The 15,063-nt window shown below is 38.7% G+C and overlaps 1 protein-coding gene across 2 annotated transcripts in view; it reads right to left on the minus strand.

Annotated features, from left to right (window-relative positions):
* clip4 (CAP-Gly domain containing linker protein family member 4) overlaps positions 1–15,063 on the minus strand; it is a 55,610-nt gene that overhangs the window by 21,501 nt on the left and 19,046 nt on the right. For both annotated transcript variants that reach the window (XM_023951821.1, XM_023951820.1), the window contains 5 exons: positions 10,318–10,566; positions 4,721–4,856; positions 4,500–4,631; positions 270–455; positions 28–162 (listed from right to left, as the gene is read on the minus strand). In XM_023951821.1, coding sequence (XP_023807589.1) covers positions 28–162; positions 270–455; positions 4,500–4,631; positions 4,721–4,856; positions 10,318–10,566 — 838 coding nt within the window. The remainder of the gene's footprint in view (positions 1–27; positions 163–269; positions 456–4,499; positions 4,632–4,720; positions 4,857–10,317; positions 10,567–15,063) is intronic.

The following is a 15,063-nucleotide window of genomic DNA, read 5'->3' on the forward strand; positions in this document are numbered from 1 at the left end:
CAGAGTTGAAATATTTTAAAATCTGACCTGGAGCAAAGCTGGTTTTTCCACAGAACTGAACAACTCCTGTTCTCTGTCCCACCACCAGCACCCTCTCCCCCAGTCGCAACTCAGAGCCGTCACACAGGGAGCTGCTGCCAGAGGGAGTTCGACTTCTAAAACCTGGAACATAGATAGAAAAAACACACAACTTTACAAGCTGATCAGGTGTGTTTGATTCCATGCAGTCTTTGAAGAGAATGTTCTGAGGTGGTTTGCAGTGACTGGACCTGCAGTTGTGGTGCTTGTTGTGCGAGAAGAGCGAAGAGCCGTTGTTGATGCTGTCCTAGGATTCTGTGAAGTAGCGTCCTTTCGCTGCCTGGTAGAAATGCGTCGTCTTGGCAACGGACGAGGTCGAGCATCTGGTCCACGGCGAGAATCCAGAGAGGAGGATGAAGATGAGCGGGAGAGGATTCCTTTCAAAGATATAAAAAAAAAAAATCAACGGGCTGATGCATCTAAATACTTTGATTCCAGTCTGAATTTTTTCATTCAGCTGAGTAAATACGGTATGTCAGTACCATCCTACCCCCTTTTGATTATGACAGAAACATTATGACAGGCCTGCAACATTTATGTCTTATTCTTTTAGAAATGCAAACAGCTGAGTTACAGAGATCACACAATCAAATTAACCCATCACAGTGTGAGATAAAAGATGCTGAACTATTTTACCTCAAGCTGTAATTAGAGATGGTCCTTCACAGGTTCATTAAGTATCCAGATCTTTGGGGTTAATTGAATACATTTGTGCCACACTGCTTTAAGATCAATTAAAGATTCAAATACAAACTAAAACAGCTAATCAACCTTTGCATGATTTAGTCACAGTTCTAATCCTTAATCTGGATTATATGGCAGCTCTGTTTTTGTTTTAATCAATTCTGGGTTGGAAGGATTATAATTCTGATAAAGTCTATATAGCCCTTAACTCATATAACAGTAACAGTCCGTATCTGGTCTCTCAAAATACGTTTAATGACTGAAATCTTTTGCCCCTTTTTCTAGAAAAGGTTTTACCTCTAACATCACTCAAGAAATGGTAAATTCATATGTTCTAGATGCTTAAATTGTTTGAAATAAAAACCAAAAAACATTTGTATTTTTAGCAACTCTTTCCTTTAAAAACTCTAGATGAACTGATCCCAGGATTTGAGTTGAGAAAAAATGTAAAGTTAATGTAAGTTGCACGCACGTATGACGTACGCAATACACCATACTCTATTCATTATTAAGGTCTGAGTACTAGCTCCTTGCTGACTTTATGTGAATGTATGAAGTGTACACTTGATTCATAACTTCCCATAGGACACCTGTAGGATTCCTGCACACTACGCTCTGATTATTTAATCTACACATTTTTGACAGTTTGGCTGCACACCCATCACTGTGCACCACTAACAGGCACCTTGCACAAGATTTGAGTGAGGTTGAAAAAAAAATGAAAAAACTGAACAATCCACTTGCCTCATACATATTCCACTCTTACTCTTCTGTGTTGTAAAAGGGCTTGCTACAACCTGTCGCCAGCAGCATGCCCGTAGAAAAATGTCTATGAACATTTTTGCTCTACAGGTTCACAGAGCGATCTACAACTTTGACCTCATGTGGGCCACCTGTTTTCACCCGCAGACAGCCCCTATCCACCTGTAAAGGCAGTTGTGCGTAAGGCTTACCAAATCTATCAGGTAAAAATATTTTTTAAATTCATTCATAATCATTACAATCTGCTGGAGAAGACTGTTCCATTCCAAAATATAAGATCTTGGTAAGAAATCCACCCAACTAAACTGAGAAACCCTTCTCCATGTTCCAGTTAGAATATCATGAGAGGTTGTTGAAAAAGAGCTGACTGTTTTCAGCTCAGACAAAGATGGAATGTAACATCAGCCAAATATTCATTCTAATTTCTATTGCATTTGCTGCAAAGTGCTGACCTCTCAGACACTGGGCCTTCACTGGACCGCCGACTCATTCGATCTCAGAATAGTAAACAGCTCTTGTCACTTGACCTTTAGCTGCCAGTGTTTTCCAGGATACATCCATCTCCTCCACACGCCAACTTTCCCTGCAGGTGGCACACAGTCTGCCTGTATGAACCAAACCTCAGCACTTTCTGATGCTGGCTTTGGTCTTTCCACCCTTTCAAGCCACTGCTCTACAGGTCCCCCTATTAGGAACCAGCATTCTGCTGTGTCTGTCTCTTTTAGTTAGTGAGTTCCACAACCTCTCCAGTCCACGGATATACATGAATGAGCCACCTCAAACACTGATCCAATGGGACAGTAGGAGGCAGGTGGCTTTGAAAGTTTTGAATGTAGGTGGCAGAGAAAAGCCTGGTGATTATAAATTTGTTTAGTTTGATTTGCGCACAGAAGCAGACACATATGGAGCTTGAATGCGATGTATGCCGAATGTAAGTAATCACTCACACCTTGTGATTAATGACTGCCCGGCCACTCAGTCTTTTATTAAACCCTGCTTAATTGGCCTATCAATAATGCATTCTGCTGGCCTCTCTGAGGTCTGGTATTCCAGTCACACATAGATCAATCAGACTTCTACACAAACACAAACACCACAATGGTGCTGTGAACCCGCAGAGGGGAGAAAATCTCCAAATCATATCAAAATTGGGTTTGTGTTCTCTTCTAAATGAGGCCTAGATACAATTTACTACAAGTTCAGGAAATGAGCTCAGGTCTAGTGCAGCAAGAGAGCATATTATGTCAGTGGTAAAATAAATGTGTGGTCCTGTGGTTCAGAATCAAGGAGGATTAACATCAGAGCAAATATGTACAAAATCCTGGCCTGCAATGGTGTGGTACACTCACTTTTTAAAATTACAATACAGGCTAAGGGTCTAAATATAGAGATCCTTCTTATTGATTCACCATCAGAATGAAAACTTTCAGAACTGACAGACACACAAATGGGAAATATAGGATCAAATATAAGCCAGCTGCTTGTCCACCAGTCCATGGAGGTTTTTAGCAATAACTCAACTTATGGGAATGTTCTTATTTTATCACTTTGTGCCAATGAACCACAGACTAGCTAAAACTTCAAGGATGTAACCATTGACTGTACATGAGAACTGGACTGGGTGACCCCTCCCCCCTGGCGTTCCAAATGGTTCCAAGCAGCCAAAATCGCATAAACATCTATTGAGAATAAACAGCTATTACGCAATCATTCTATTAGTCAGAAAAACTATTCTAGATCTGATTAACTGATTATCTGATTATCTTATTACCTGATCAATCACATTTGCTCACTCTGGTTCTTTTATACGATCAATACATGTAACCTCATTTTTAATGTTGAACTAATGACACCTACAGCCTCGAATAATGCCAGGGTGTCTACTGATTAAAAGAAACTAAATTTAAGGATGTTTAAGGCCTTTTTAAGAAGTTTTAAGGACATTTAAAATCTAGTTTAGGATCATATGTACAAAGAAAATGAAACAGTCGGAGTCTGCTGTTTTTTGCTCTACACATGCAATTCGATCACAGTGATCCGCATTGCATCAAGTTAAATGTTTTTTGGCAAAGTCTTATTTTAGTTCAATTAAATTTAAGACCTTTGAATTTTTTAGGCTCTATTGCTTCCCTGCATGTCATATTTTTAGTTTAATTAAATCATTTTATTGCAGGTTCCAACCACTAAATCAGACCTGGTAGCAGATCTGACCTTCTTACACAAACCGTTTTAAGAAGCAACTATCCAGTTCAAAGTGGAACTATTTGGACATTTCTTTATCTACTTTCTTCTCCTTACAACCAAAAGATTCTCAGTTTAAGTGTTTGTTTTTTTAACACAACTGACTTTACACAATAGTTTTTTTTTCAGTCAAACTAATGATGATTTGTCTCTTAATAAAGTTTTCTTATAGTTAAAGTTGTTTTGCTTTGATTTGAAACTTTCATATTTAGGCAGTTTAAACTACTTTCAAACTGGAAAAATGGATGAAAAACATTAAACTAAAACTGAACCAAAATACTAAGCTATCATATACTTATCATACTTTTACTGCTCCAAAATAAAAATGTTTCCTTATTTAATGTAGTTCCATCTCATTTGCAGCAGACAATGGATTTTTGTTTGGTTCTTTTTATCGCTTAAGGGTTTTTATGTTCTTTTTAGAATTTGTTTTCTGTAAGTGCAATTCTTCAATACCATAACCATGTCCACGTTGGAGCCTTTACCTAAAATTCAAACTAAGCCCACTCTTTTTGACAGGATTTGTACCCACACACAAAAATGTAAACATTTGTTAGTTTATTAAAGTCCCCTGGCTTATGGAATTTCTTGAATGTTATTATCTGGTTTGGTAAATAATACCAAACCACCAGACACAGATGATTCTTTTAGAACCAAAACTTGTCTTGTTGGAATCCTTAGAAAAACTATGGATTTGAGGCCCATAATATAAATCAAAGCAGGTTTTTTTTTACCTGTGTTAATCTTGGAAGAAGTGCGGGATGAATCAATGCCACGAGAGGGCCGAATGGTTGTAGAATTCTTTACGGAGCTGGTTTTACGCTTTTCCAAAGGTTTACTTATCTTGGACAGTGGAGCAAAAATTCCTATTCAAGAACAAATAAATTAATTGAAAAAAAATCTGCAAATGACTGATGTATCCAACATTGACCCAGTGCAGCATCATCAGACTTGCCGTGTTTCATGCGGCAGGTGAAATACTGAACACCGGCAACAGCGCCATTGTTCTTTCCCTCCGCTTTGTCCAGCTCCACCCCGGCCCAGAGACCTCCGGAGAACTCGGTGCTGCCGCAGAAACGCAGCGTTCCAACCTGAATACACAACAAAGGATCACAGAAAGGCTTTCTACCAAAAATGTGAAGAACTGCAAAAAAAAAATGAGAATGATTTGCAGCAAAAAACGTAATAAATATATATTTCCATACAACTAGAAAGCAACAAAACAATAAGAAAGGCAGCACACTCTTAGTAACAAGAGTAACAGACTCAAACAAACAAAAGGGACAAAAGCATCAGAATGTTGTTATTAAAATTGTGTCTGGAAATCTTTGAATTTGTGTCATAGAAACCTGAAACATTACTAGTTTAAATCAATCAACATAGAGTTAAGACACGTAGTAAAGATATTTAATTATTTTTTTGTGCATGATTCAGCAAGCTGCAAAGCACAGAAAAAACAGACCCAAAAAAACCATCAAATAGTCACAGAAAAAAAGTGAAAAGCTAAAATAAAATACTGCATTGTAAGTTTGAAAATGGAAAAAAACAAAAAGTGAAAAGTTTTGATACGTTTGTCCTTTCCAAGCTACTGAAATGAAATCCATTTTAGAAAAAGAGGTCTGACTAAATACAGACTAGAGAACCACTAGAAGTGTTTTTCCCCAAAAAGTTCCTTCTAAACACATTACATTGAATTTCTGCATACGTTGATTGTTTTGTTGACCGTGCTACAGCATAAGCATACAGAGCACTTTGACGCTTACAGTAATCAGTCACTGGAGGACGGCCTTTCCCTTTCATTCACAGCCGGGAACAATTTCTAAGCTGAAAAGAAAGTGACTTCTCACTTTAGTCTAAAGAGAATCCTATTCTGTAAGGGAAATGCCTGCAAATCTCAGAGACTTCATTTTTGTTAATGGAAGAGAAACTAAACATCTCCTTTCTGCAGCCGAGAAGTTTTGTTGGGATCCTCTTTGTAGAACCTGATAATAACCACAAGTTAAGAACGGGAAAAAAAACATTTTGACCCCAAATAAGCGCAAATATTAGGAAAGAGCAATAGGTGTAGCTCTAAATATGAAGATCTCAGGAATAACTGGACAGCTTCAGGAGGAAAGTTTGGAAACCTGCTCTTTGCTCTTAAACACAAATAAAATATTGCACAGTGCCCCCCCCCCCATGTCATTCTGGGCTGCTTTCTCACTGTTCTCAGGTCATTTATTTCACCAGGTGAGACCTTCCATGGACCTCTAAATGGAGGGAGATTGTCAGTGATCTTGTATTTGTTCCATTTTCTAATAATTGCTTCAGTGGTTAATGTCAGCTCATCAAACTGCTAGCTTATTGCAGATTGGTTCAGCCTAGTCTTGTCCCTGGTGTCCTTAGACAGCTCTTTGGTCTTGGTTCTGGTGGAGAGGTAGCAGTCTGACTGTCTAAGCGTGTCTTTTATACAGATAAACAGTTCAAACAGGTGCCATTAATACAAGTAATTAGTGAAGGATAGAAGAGCTTCCTAAAGAAGTCATAGCTTTGTGAGGGACTTCTTTTTTGCTTGTTTATTGGAGCTAAATCCTTGCTCAGATCACTGCCAAATATATGTTTGCCCCACTGTAACAAATCAAAATTTTGTCAGTCTGAAGCATTAAATACGTTTAATGAATGATGGGGATCAATAAAATCCCTTTAGTTCACACTGGATGCTGTGCAGAATTTATAGTGAGACACTTGAAAGATGAAACTTGCATAAATAACGAAGAACAAATGTTTAAATAATGAGATTGATTGGTGTACTTCTAAAATAGGAAATGTCTAAGATCAAAATGATGACTTTTTTTTACTCAAATCAACAATTGCACAATGGATGCAAATGGACTTTGAACCTACACGCAGGCTTTTATTTACAATTTCAGCATTTGTGTTTTCTTAACTTATTTGTTAGGCTCCACCTACTTTCTCCTGCACAGCGATAGAAAGTGTAGACACTAAAATGTTTTATGTCCACAGTTACACTGAGGATTAATGCAGCATGCTCTGGTCTAGTGAATCGGCTAATAATAAACTAAATAAGGAAAGTTCCGCCAAAAAGCAAATAAGCAGAATGTAATAGATGAAATAGGAGAAATAATCTTGGAAGAGAATTTTAGCTGTTCTGTACAACGGAGTTTTAGGGCCACCAAAAAAAAAAAGAAAAGTAAAATGACAAGATTTTAAGTCTTACATTTTCATTCCTCTTTGTTGTTTTATGTTGAAACGGGACGTTTCATGGAGGAGGGGGCGTATGCAACACTGTTTACTTCCGCATTGGTGTTGGGATGACAGGTTCAGGACGTAAGGTGACAAATGAACCTCTGGGTGAGTGAATGAAAAGGAGAATAAAGGCTGCAGCGGTAGGGATGTGATGATGACCGCATCACCTAAGTCCTGCATACAGTGCGTGATTAGAACTATAATAAACACATTAAACACATTCATCTTTGTTGATAATCTGCTTTTTCTGCTAGTCATGTGTTCAGACTTCAAAGGTTTCTGGGGAAAACCTTTTATTAATGTTCTCCTTCACTTCCTGCGCCGCGCCTCTCACCTCTTGCGTTGCGCAGCTCTCACTCCCTCTTAGAGGTCCCTCTACTTACACACACACACCCTGTGTTCTTCATGGGTGTCAGACTTCATGGCTTCCAGAAAGGTGACAGTGTCTGCAGTCTCCTTTATTACTGGGCAATAAATAATATTCTGAGAAGATGTCTGTACCAGAGAGCACAGGTGAAACACGCGTGCAGCTAGAGAGTAGAAGAATCAACACACACCCCCAACACACGTGCTCCTTCCTCCTACACACGCAGCGCGCCGACACACACACACACACACACAGTCATTCTACAACACCTATAGAGTCAGTTCATTGGTTAGATTGGTAGTAGTTAGTTGTTACTGTTATTTGTTAATAAAGAATACTGCGTTGTTATTGTATTCATTTGGTTAACTGCGCCCCTGCTGGTTCATCACCGCGGTGATCAAAAATTCCACACCGTCATAGCTCTATGCAGCGGTCCTCTAGACCCAATCGTGTCTCTGAGCTCCTTATTTTACATATGAAACTCTCCTTTACCGACACTGAACCCTGGAAAGCCTGCTCCACTGACAATAATCTGATTTTGAGTCGCCAAAAGGTTCAGAATCTCTTTGTTTTTTAAACCTATCCAGAAATAAAGCTTCACAAATGACTCCACATATTTCATCTTCAAGCTAGGCTCTGATAAACGGAAAACTTGTGTTTCTTCCTCATTAATCTATGACTTTTTTCTCGTAAATGTACGAGTTTTATCTCGACTTAATATCTCGTAATACATTTTTTTTCTTGTCTTCTTTCTTCTTTCTCTTTCGGCTTTTCCCATCAGGGGTCGCCACAGCGAATCATCCTTTTCCACCTCACTCTATCATGGACATCTTCTACCCTAACATTAGCCAACTTCATGTCCTCTGTTAAGACATCCATATATCTCCTCTTTGGCCTTCCTCTTGCCCTCGGGCCAGGCAGCTCCATCTCCAACATCCTTCTACCAATAAATCCACTGTCCCTCCTCTGAACATGTCCAAACCATCTCAGTCTGGCTTCTCTGACTTTGTCGCTAACACAGGCAACATGAGCCGTCCCTCTGATGTACTCGTTCCTTATCCTGTCTAACCTGGTCACTCCTAAGGAGAACCTCAACATCTTCATCTCCGCTACCTCCATCTCACCCTCTTGTCTCTGTCTCACTGCTACCGTCTCTAACCCATAGGGCAGAGCTGGTCTCACCAGTGTCTTGTACACCTTTCCTTTGAGTCTTGCTGGCACTCTTCTGTCACACAACACTCCTGACACTTTCCTCCAACCGCTCCAACCTGCCTGCACTCGCCTCTTCACCTCTTTTCCACACTCTCCATCACACTGAACTGTTGACCCCAAGTACTTAAACTCCTGCACCTTCTTCACCTCAGCCCCCTGTAACCTAACGCTTCTACCTTGATCCCTCTCGTTCAGACACATGTATTCTGTCTTACTACGACTGACCTTCATGCCTCTTCTTTCCAGAGCAAACCTCCACCTCTCTAGCTGTTCCTCCACCTGCTCTCTACTCTCACTGCAAATTACGATGTCATCCGCAAACATCATTGTCCAGGGAGATTCCTGTCTTACCTCGTCTGTCAGCCTGTTTTCTTGTAAATATAAAAAAAAAAATTGTATTAAAAAAAAGATTTTTTTGTAAACTGACCCTAAAACTCTGTCGTAAATCTGCCCCTTCCTACCAAATGAATATTTTGAGCTTCACATAAAATTCCTTTCAGTGACTAAACAGAAACATTTGCTGGACTTTGTCACTGCAGAGGAACAACCATTAGTTGTTGTAGGACAGGGGTCTCCAACTTTTCAACTGTTCTATTTGACAGGGGGTTTGGGGGGAGGGGGTGGTTGGATAGGGGCACTGAATGTAGGGGTGTCAAACATACGGCCCGCGGGCCTTATCCGGCCCGCCAGGTGATTTAATCCGGCCCACACATGAAGAGTAAAACTCATAAGGATGATTAAAAAAGAAAGCAAGTTTCTAGTCCATTCCTGTGGCGAGTTATGATTTTTCAAAGAAATAACCGAAATGCGCAATTCCGCCACTAGGGGGAGCAAAGGAAAGGAAAAACAGTTGAAACAGCATATCTCTGCATGTGCCAAAAGCGAAACATAACAGCTCTGCGTCTGGGTAGGATGCACCTTGGTTCCCAATGAGCCTTACCGCTGTTATCTTGCTATAAGGATGAACATTAGCGACACCCTAATGACCAAAATGTGAAGTGGAGTGAAGAGCTTTCCAGGAAAAATGGACAGAGTTTTTTCTTTCTTTCACGAAGCTGAATGCAAACCCCAAATGCTTTTTATGTCATCAACATCGCAGTGCTCAAAGAATATGACATTCAGCACCACTAAGAGACTCACCATTAAGAAAAGTTTCTGGATTGGTTCAGTGTCATATGTAAAATATTCAGTCTTTATAAAATTAAATAGACCAACTTTTTTTTTATTGAAATTAATTTTATTTGAGATCCATTGGCCCCAAGTGATTAGGCTACTATGTTGATTGAGGCATTTGTTCCAACTGAGTAAAAAACTAAAACAAAGCTGTTATTTTGCTTTTATGTTACCGGTCCGGCCCACTTGAGATCAGACGGGTTAAATGTGGCCCCCGAACCAAAATGAGTTTGACACTCCTGGTGTAGAAGGAGAGGATAAAATGTCATGTTCTATGTGGCTCTTGATTGTGTGGCAAGACTGAATAAATAAATAAATAAATAAATAAATAAATAAATAAATAAATAAATAAATAAATAAATAAATAAATAAATAAATAAATAAATAAATGAATGAATGAATGAATAAAAAAACATGCGTCCCTGATATTGTTCAGGGGTCTGGGCGGGCCGTAGTTTGGGGACCACCGTTTCTGGACACCCAGCCCTCTCTTTAAGCCGTTGCAGAAAAACATAAAATCCAAATGTTCATCTAATCAGTGAAACCCCACGTACCTTCTGTCCAGCTATCACTACACGATCACCCATTCGAATTCCCATGGAGGCCAGCTGCATCTTGGCCTTATCGGAGAGAGCAGGGATGGATTGGGGCTGAATGATGAAGGGGAGGGGGGAGCTGGGTCTGGGTAAAGTCCGTCTTAGCAGAACCCGGAGCTCCTTGGCCACGGCAGCAGCATCAGCCATCTCCAAAGGCATGTCAAGGGGGTCAGGCACCACATCCACAGGACACTGACCCTTCTCATTCTGTTGGTTGGGACAGTAGCAGAATCCAGAAACCATTACTTTAACATGATCTAAAGAAAAAGAATAATGTAGTGAACCAGCTGAATGTTAGAAAACAATAAGAATAAAGTTCGAAATGAAAAACAGATCTGTTAATAAATGTGTGGAAATTCGTATTTTTAAGTCCAAGCAACTTTTTTGAGAGTTGTAGCATTGATTGATATTATGACTGTAAAAGATGGTGAAAACCCTGAAAAAGCTATGTTAATGTAATGATGACAATCAGTGGAGCTTTTAATATGTTCTTGTGACAATTTCTGATGATGAGAATATATATGAACAAATTTAGGCTTTAAAATTTCATTCCTGAGGTTTTTCATTCAAATTGTTCTGAATCAGGAGCAAAAAAAAAAGGTTCTGTTTGAAAAAGAGAGTAGGACCCAGAAAGAACAGGAAGATAAACCTGTTGGACTTACAACAGCAACAGAACAATTTAATAAGCAGTGATTTGGAGACAAATGATGCTAAATGCTATGCTAACGGGCTGATCCCTGTGTCACCTACATGTGATCACGGGCCGGTTTAAAGTCAGACTATATTTTCACGGATCGGACTTTATGACGTGGCAGATGAATGCAACAAAATATTTTACATTTATAAAAACTGTATTTTATAAATATGATTAAAAAAACATTTCCATTAACATTATGGCACTATTATGCCATTAAAATTAAAATATTAGTAACATTATAGAGCTGATGTTGTCCTGAAAAAAGCCGCCCCCCCTTGTGAAAGCGATGCATCTTTATTGTCAATAATCCAAAATATTATCATGTTTTTAGTTTGTTTTTGTTCTGATTTCATGTAAAAATGAATCAATTAGAGGCAGAATTTGGAGAGGAGGGTTTTTTCTGGGAATCTGCTTCCCTTTTTAAATCTGTTTTTGTTTTCTCAGCAGGTTTGAATTTGACTTTACATTTTTGACTCTTCTCATCTGACTCTTTTTCAAACAAACAACACAAACAACTCATTGTGACTGAAAAAACACTCTATAGATGGTGTGAAAACGCCAAAAGCAGAAAGTAAAGATTGATTAGAAAAAAACTGTTGTTTTCATTGGATTCTTTTCATTATGTTGTAAATTTTTCTCTCTGTTTGCATTTAACATGTTTTTTTAAATTACATCTATGTTTTTTCTTTGCAAATAATAGAAACATTTGGTTGGAAGATTTTTTTTTTCTGCCAGCCAACTTGGCTGGCAAGTCAGAAATTAGATTTTGGTCACTGGGGTTTTGACTTTCAAATAACACACAGAAAAATCCGTTTCAAGGCTGTTGCTACCAAAAACGCTCTGCTTAGTGCGTATAGTATTTCTCTTTATCAGAACTCAAGCTAGCAGTGGCTCACAAACATCTGCAGCGTTGATCTACAAACATTTTAACAGCTTGTATTTAGTTGCACTTTGTGTTGGAACCAATTTCCAAAGGAGATGTTAAAATAAAATAGTCTTTGTCAAATATATTCCATCATTTGTCCTTTTTGTCAAAGAAAATAAAAGCAGGGAGAAAAAAAAACCAATTAAAATCGAAAATCGAATTTGGAATCATAAAATCTGCGACTTTCTTTTTTGGCCATATCGCCCAGCTCCATAGGAGGGACTGTTGGCACAGAGTAAGCCCGTCCCCACACCCCATCATCCATCTGTTACACACTCTCCTGTTGGTTAACAGCCCCAACCTGAGTCCCGCCCAGCGTATTTTTGATGCTTATGTTTTTTCATCTGCTTATGATTCACAAAAATTTGAATAACGAAATACTCAGAAATGCAATTTTGAGCTTAGTTTTTTAAATACATGTCCTCCACCATTAAGAAAATTCCACAAGAACATGTTAAAAACACCAAAAACTCAATTTTCATTAGAGTGGGTCTTTAAATAAAGAAAAATGGCAAAGGGTTCAAATACTAAAAAACTGCTTTTGTTTCTAAAACTAGTTTTACCAACAAAGCTGTAGTAACTTTAAATAGTAGCCCTATTGGGATTAATGTAAAATTGATCATTAGAAGGTCTTATCCACTCTTCTCCACGAGCGGGTAATCCAGCTGAGCGAACGCATCAGCAGCTCTGGCTCTCCTGCTGTGAAGTACATGTGTTTACAGAAACTAAAGGGACATCCCAGGCGATAATCTTTACCAGTTCTACAGAAATGATCCAGCATTGAGTCGGAAATGGCTCAAAAGTGAAGTCACAGTGGGGGACTTTCTCCCAATAAACAAATGGGCCTTATCTCTGTGTGATGGATAACAGTGCCAGTCTGAAGTCCTACTCTATCATCAGAGGACATAGAAGGCAACTAAGCTTTAGAATTGGTTTTAAAATCCTGATCATTTGACAGAGAGAAAGTTAACATAAATGTACCGGTATTTGATTTATACATTTAATTTTTAACAAAGTTCATTCATTAAGTCACCTTCTAAACTTGTTTTGTCCCTTTCGCGGTCACAGGGCTGCTGGAGCCTACAATTTAGAGTAACCAAAGAAGCCGTGGGAGGAAGCTAGAAAAAACCCGGGCAAAACATGCAAACTCCACACAGAAAGGTCCCCCATTGGTGAACTGTTTCTGGTCCCCCCCCGGGACCTGAACCAGGGGCCTTCTCGCTACCCACTGGGTCACCATGCAGCCTGATAAGTGTTTATGACATAGAGATTGTAAGGAAAAAGGTGAAAAGCAATGTGATCAAAGTTGTTTTCATGGGCCTGCATTCATCTGACCACATTTCAGTGAATTGCTATGTCTCAGTATTGTATTTCTAAGTATTGTTTATAAGAGAATTATGTTAAGGAACTACAAGGCAGCCTTTAGGATGACGTCACAGCAGTGCTTGTATTTTCTAAATATAATCATAAACATGAGTCCACTGTTTGAGCAACTTTATTAGCAGCATCCTGTTAACATTAGTCAGCCAGTTGCTGAATATTATGCATTATTATTATGGTATGTGAAAACAACTCTTGCAATAAATCCATGTTTTCAGTGAAAACACCTGGTATTTGTCTGTTAAATGCAAATGCAAATTTATTCTGAAGTCAAAGGTTCTTCTGTTTCCTCAGTAGTTCTTTTCTGAAAAAGAAACTTTACAACTATGTTGTTGTTTTTTTCAACTTTGCTAGCTTGGAGCTTTTATTTAGAGGTTGGAGCAGCCGCTTTAAGCAAGTAACTGATAGATTTTAGACATGTGACCGAGTGACTTGACATGCGTTTAGAATGATTTGAACGTGGTGGAGAATATCCAGTAGTTTTCTAAACTAAAGCTTCCTTCAGAGTCAGATTTAGAATAAAACAGAAAAAAATGTGCGGTTGTGTTTTTTCTCCTCAGCCCGGTACTAACTGTCCCATGGACTGGTACCGCTCTGCGGCCCAGCGGTTGGAGACCACTGAAATAAAGAACTTGATGTGACAAAAAGACATTCTAAAAAGGACTGCAACACCAACCGCCTTCAAATTTGAAGTCACAAAATACAATGGAATTTTTCAGCTCTGAACATGACGAGGAACTAGTCCACAGAGATGCTTGATAATCCAAGGTTAGTTGTACCTGCTTGGAGAAAAGACAAAAAAAAAAACCTCCACAACATTTCAGAATAACACGCAGTTGAACTCCACGACTCCAGCTCCAGGTGTCACTACCAGCACTTCTACAAGAATACGACAAAAAATGTAGCAAGAAATTTCAGTGCAAGTCAAGTGAGTGAAAGCTAAATAGATAAAGGAGGGCAAACCAAGGTTGAAAACATTCACTATAATTTGGATCAAATCTTTGTTGGTATTGGAAGCAAAATTCAGTTTAGCTTTATTTAAAGCTAAAGGTGATGCAGATTCTGCATTTGCAAATAAAATAATGATCAAAAGGCTTTTTTATTGTTTTTTATAACATCATGAAACTCCATCAGTGAGTTCAAGAGTGAACAAGTCTAAGCAGCTAGGTAATCTAGATCCTTTCTGATGAAACTATAGTTCACAGAGGCAAATTATATACAGCATTTATGAAACTTTTAGGCAAATAAGATTCATTTAAATGCTTTGGGCTACACTGACAGCAGCACAAACCTAAAAGAATAATGTAGACTGAAAATGACATTCCCTTGGTAGGGAAGTTCTGGTTAAAAGAAAAGGCAGCATCTATGCCTGTTGTTTTTAAAGCACTAAATACATGGCTTACAAAACGCCAAGCGCATTAAGAGCGAAGCAAAGGCAGAATATTCTCCAAGCTCTGCATTAACAAACTGAAAAGTAAACAAACAAGCCTCTGAACTGATCATTGGACTAGGAAAAAATACAATTATTGTGCGCGGTTCTTTGGTGACCTCCAGTGGGAAATGAATGCATTCAAAGGTGTGTTTACAACAAAGACTGCACTTTTTTGTGACACAATGAACATTCAAGTACTTCTGCCAGACTGTTTACTCTGTTGACATTTACATCAACTGGGACTGAACTGTTTTTACCAGAAAACTGTTT

The sequence above is a fragment of the Oryzias latipes genome, chromosome 22 (assembly GCF_002234675.1).
Source record: "Oryzias latipes chromosome 22, ASM223467v1".
Classification (NCBI taxonomy): Eukaryota; Metazoa; Chordata; class Actinopteri; order Beloniformes; family Adrianichthyidae; genus Oryzias; species Oryzias latipes.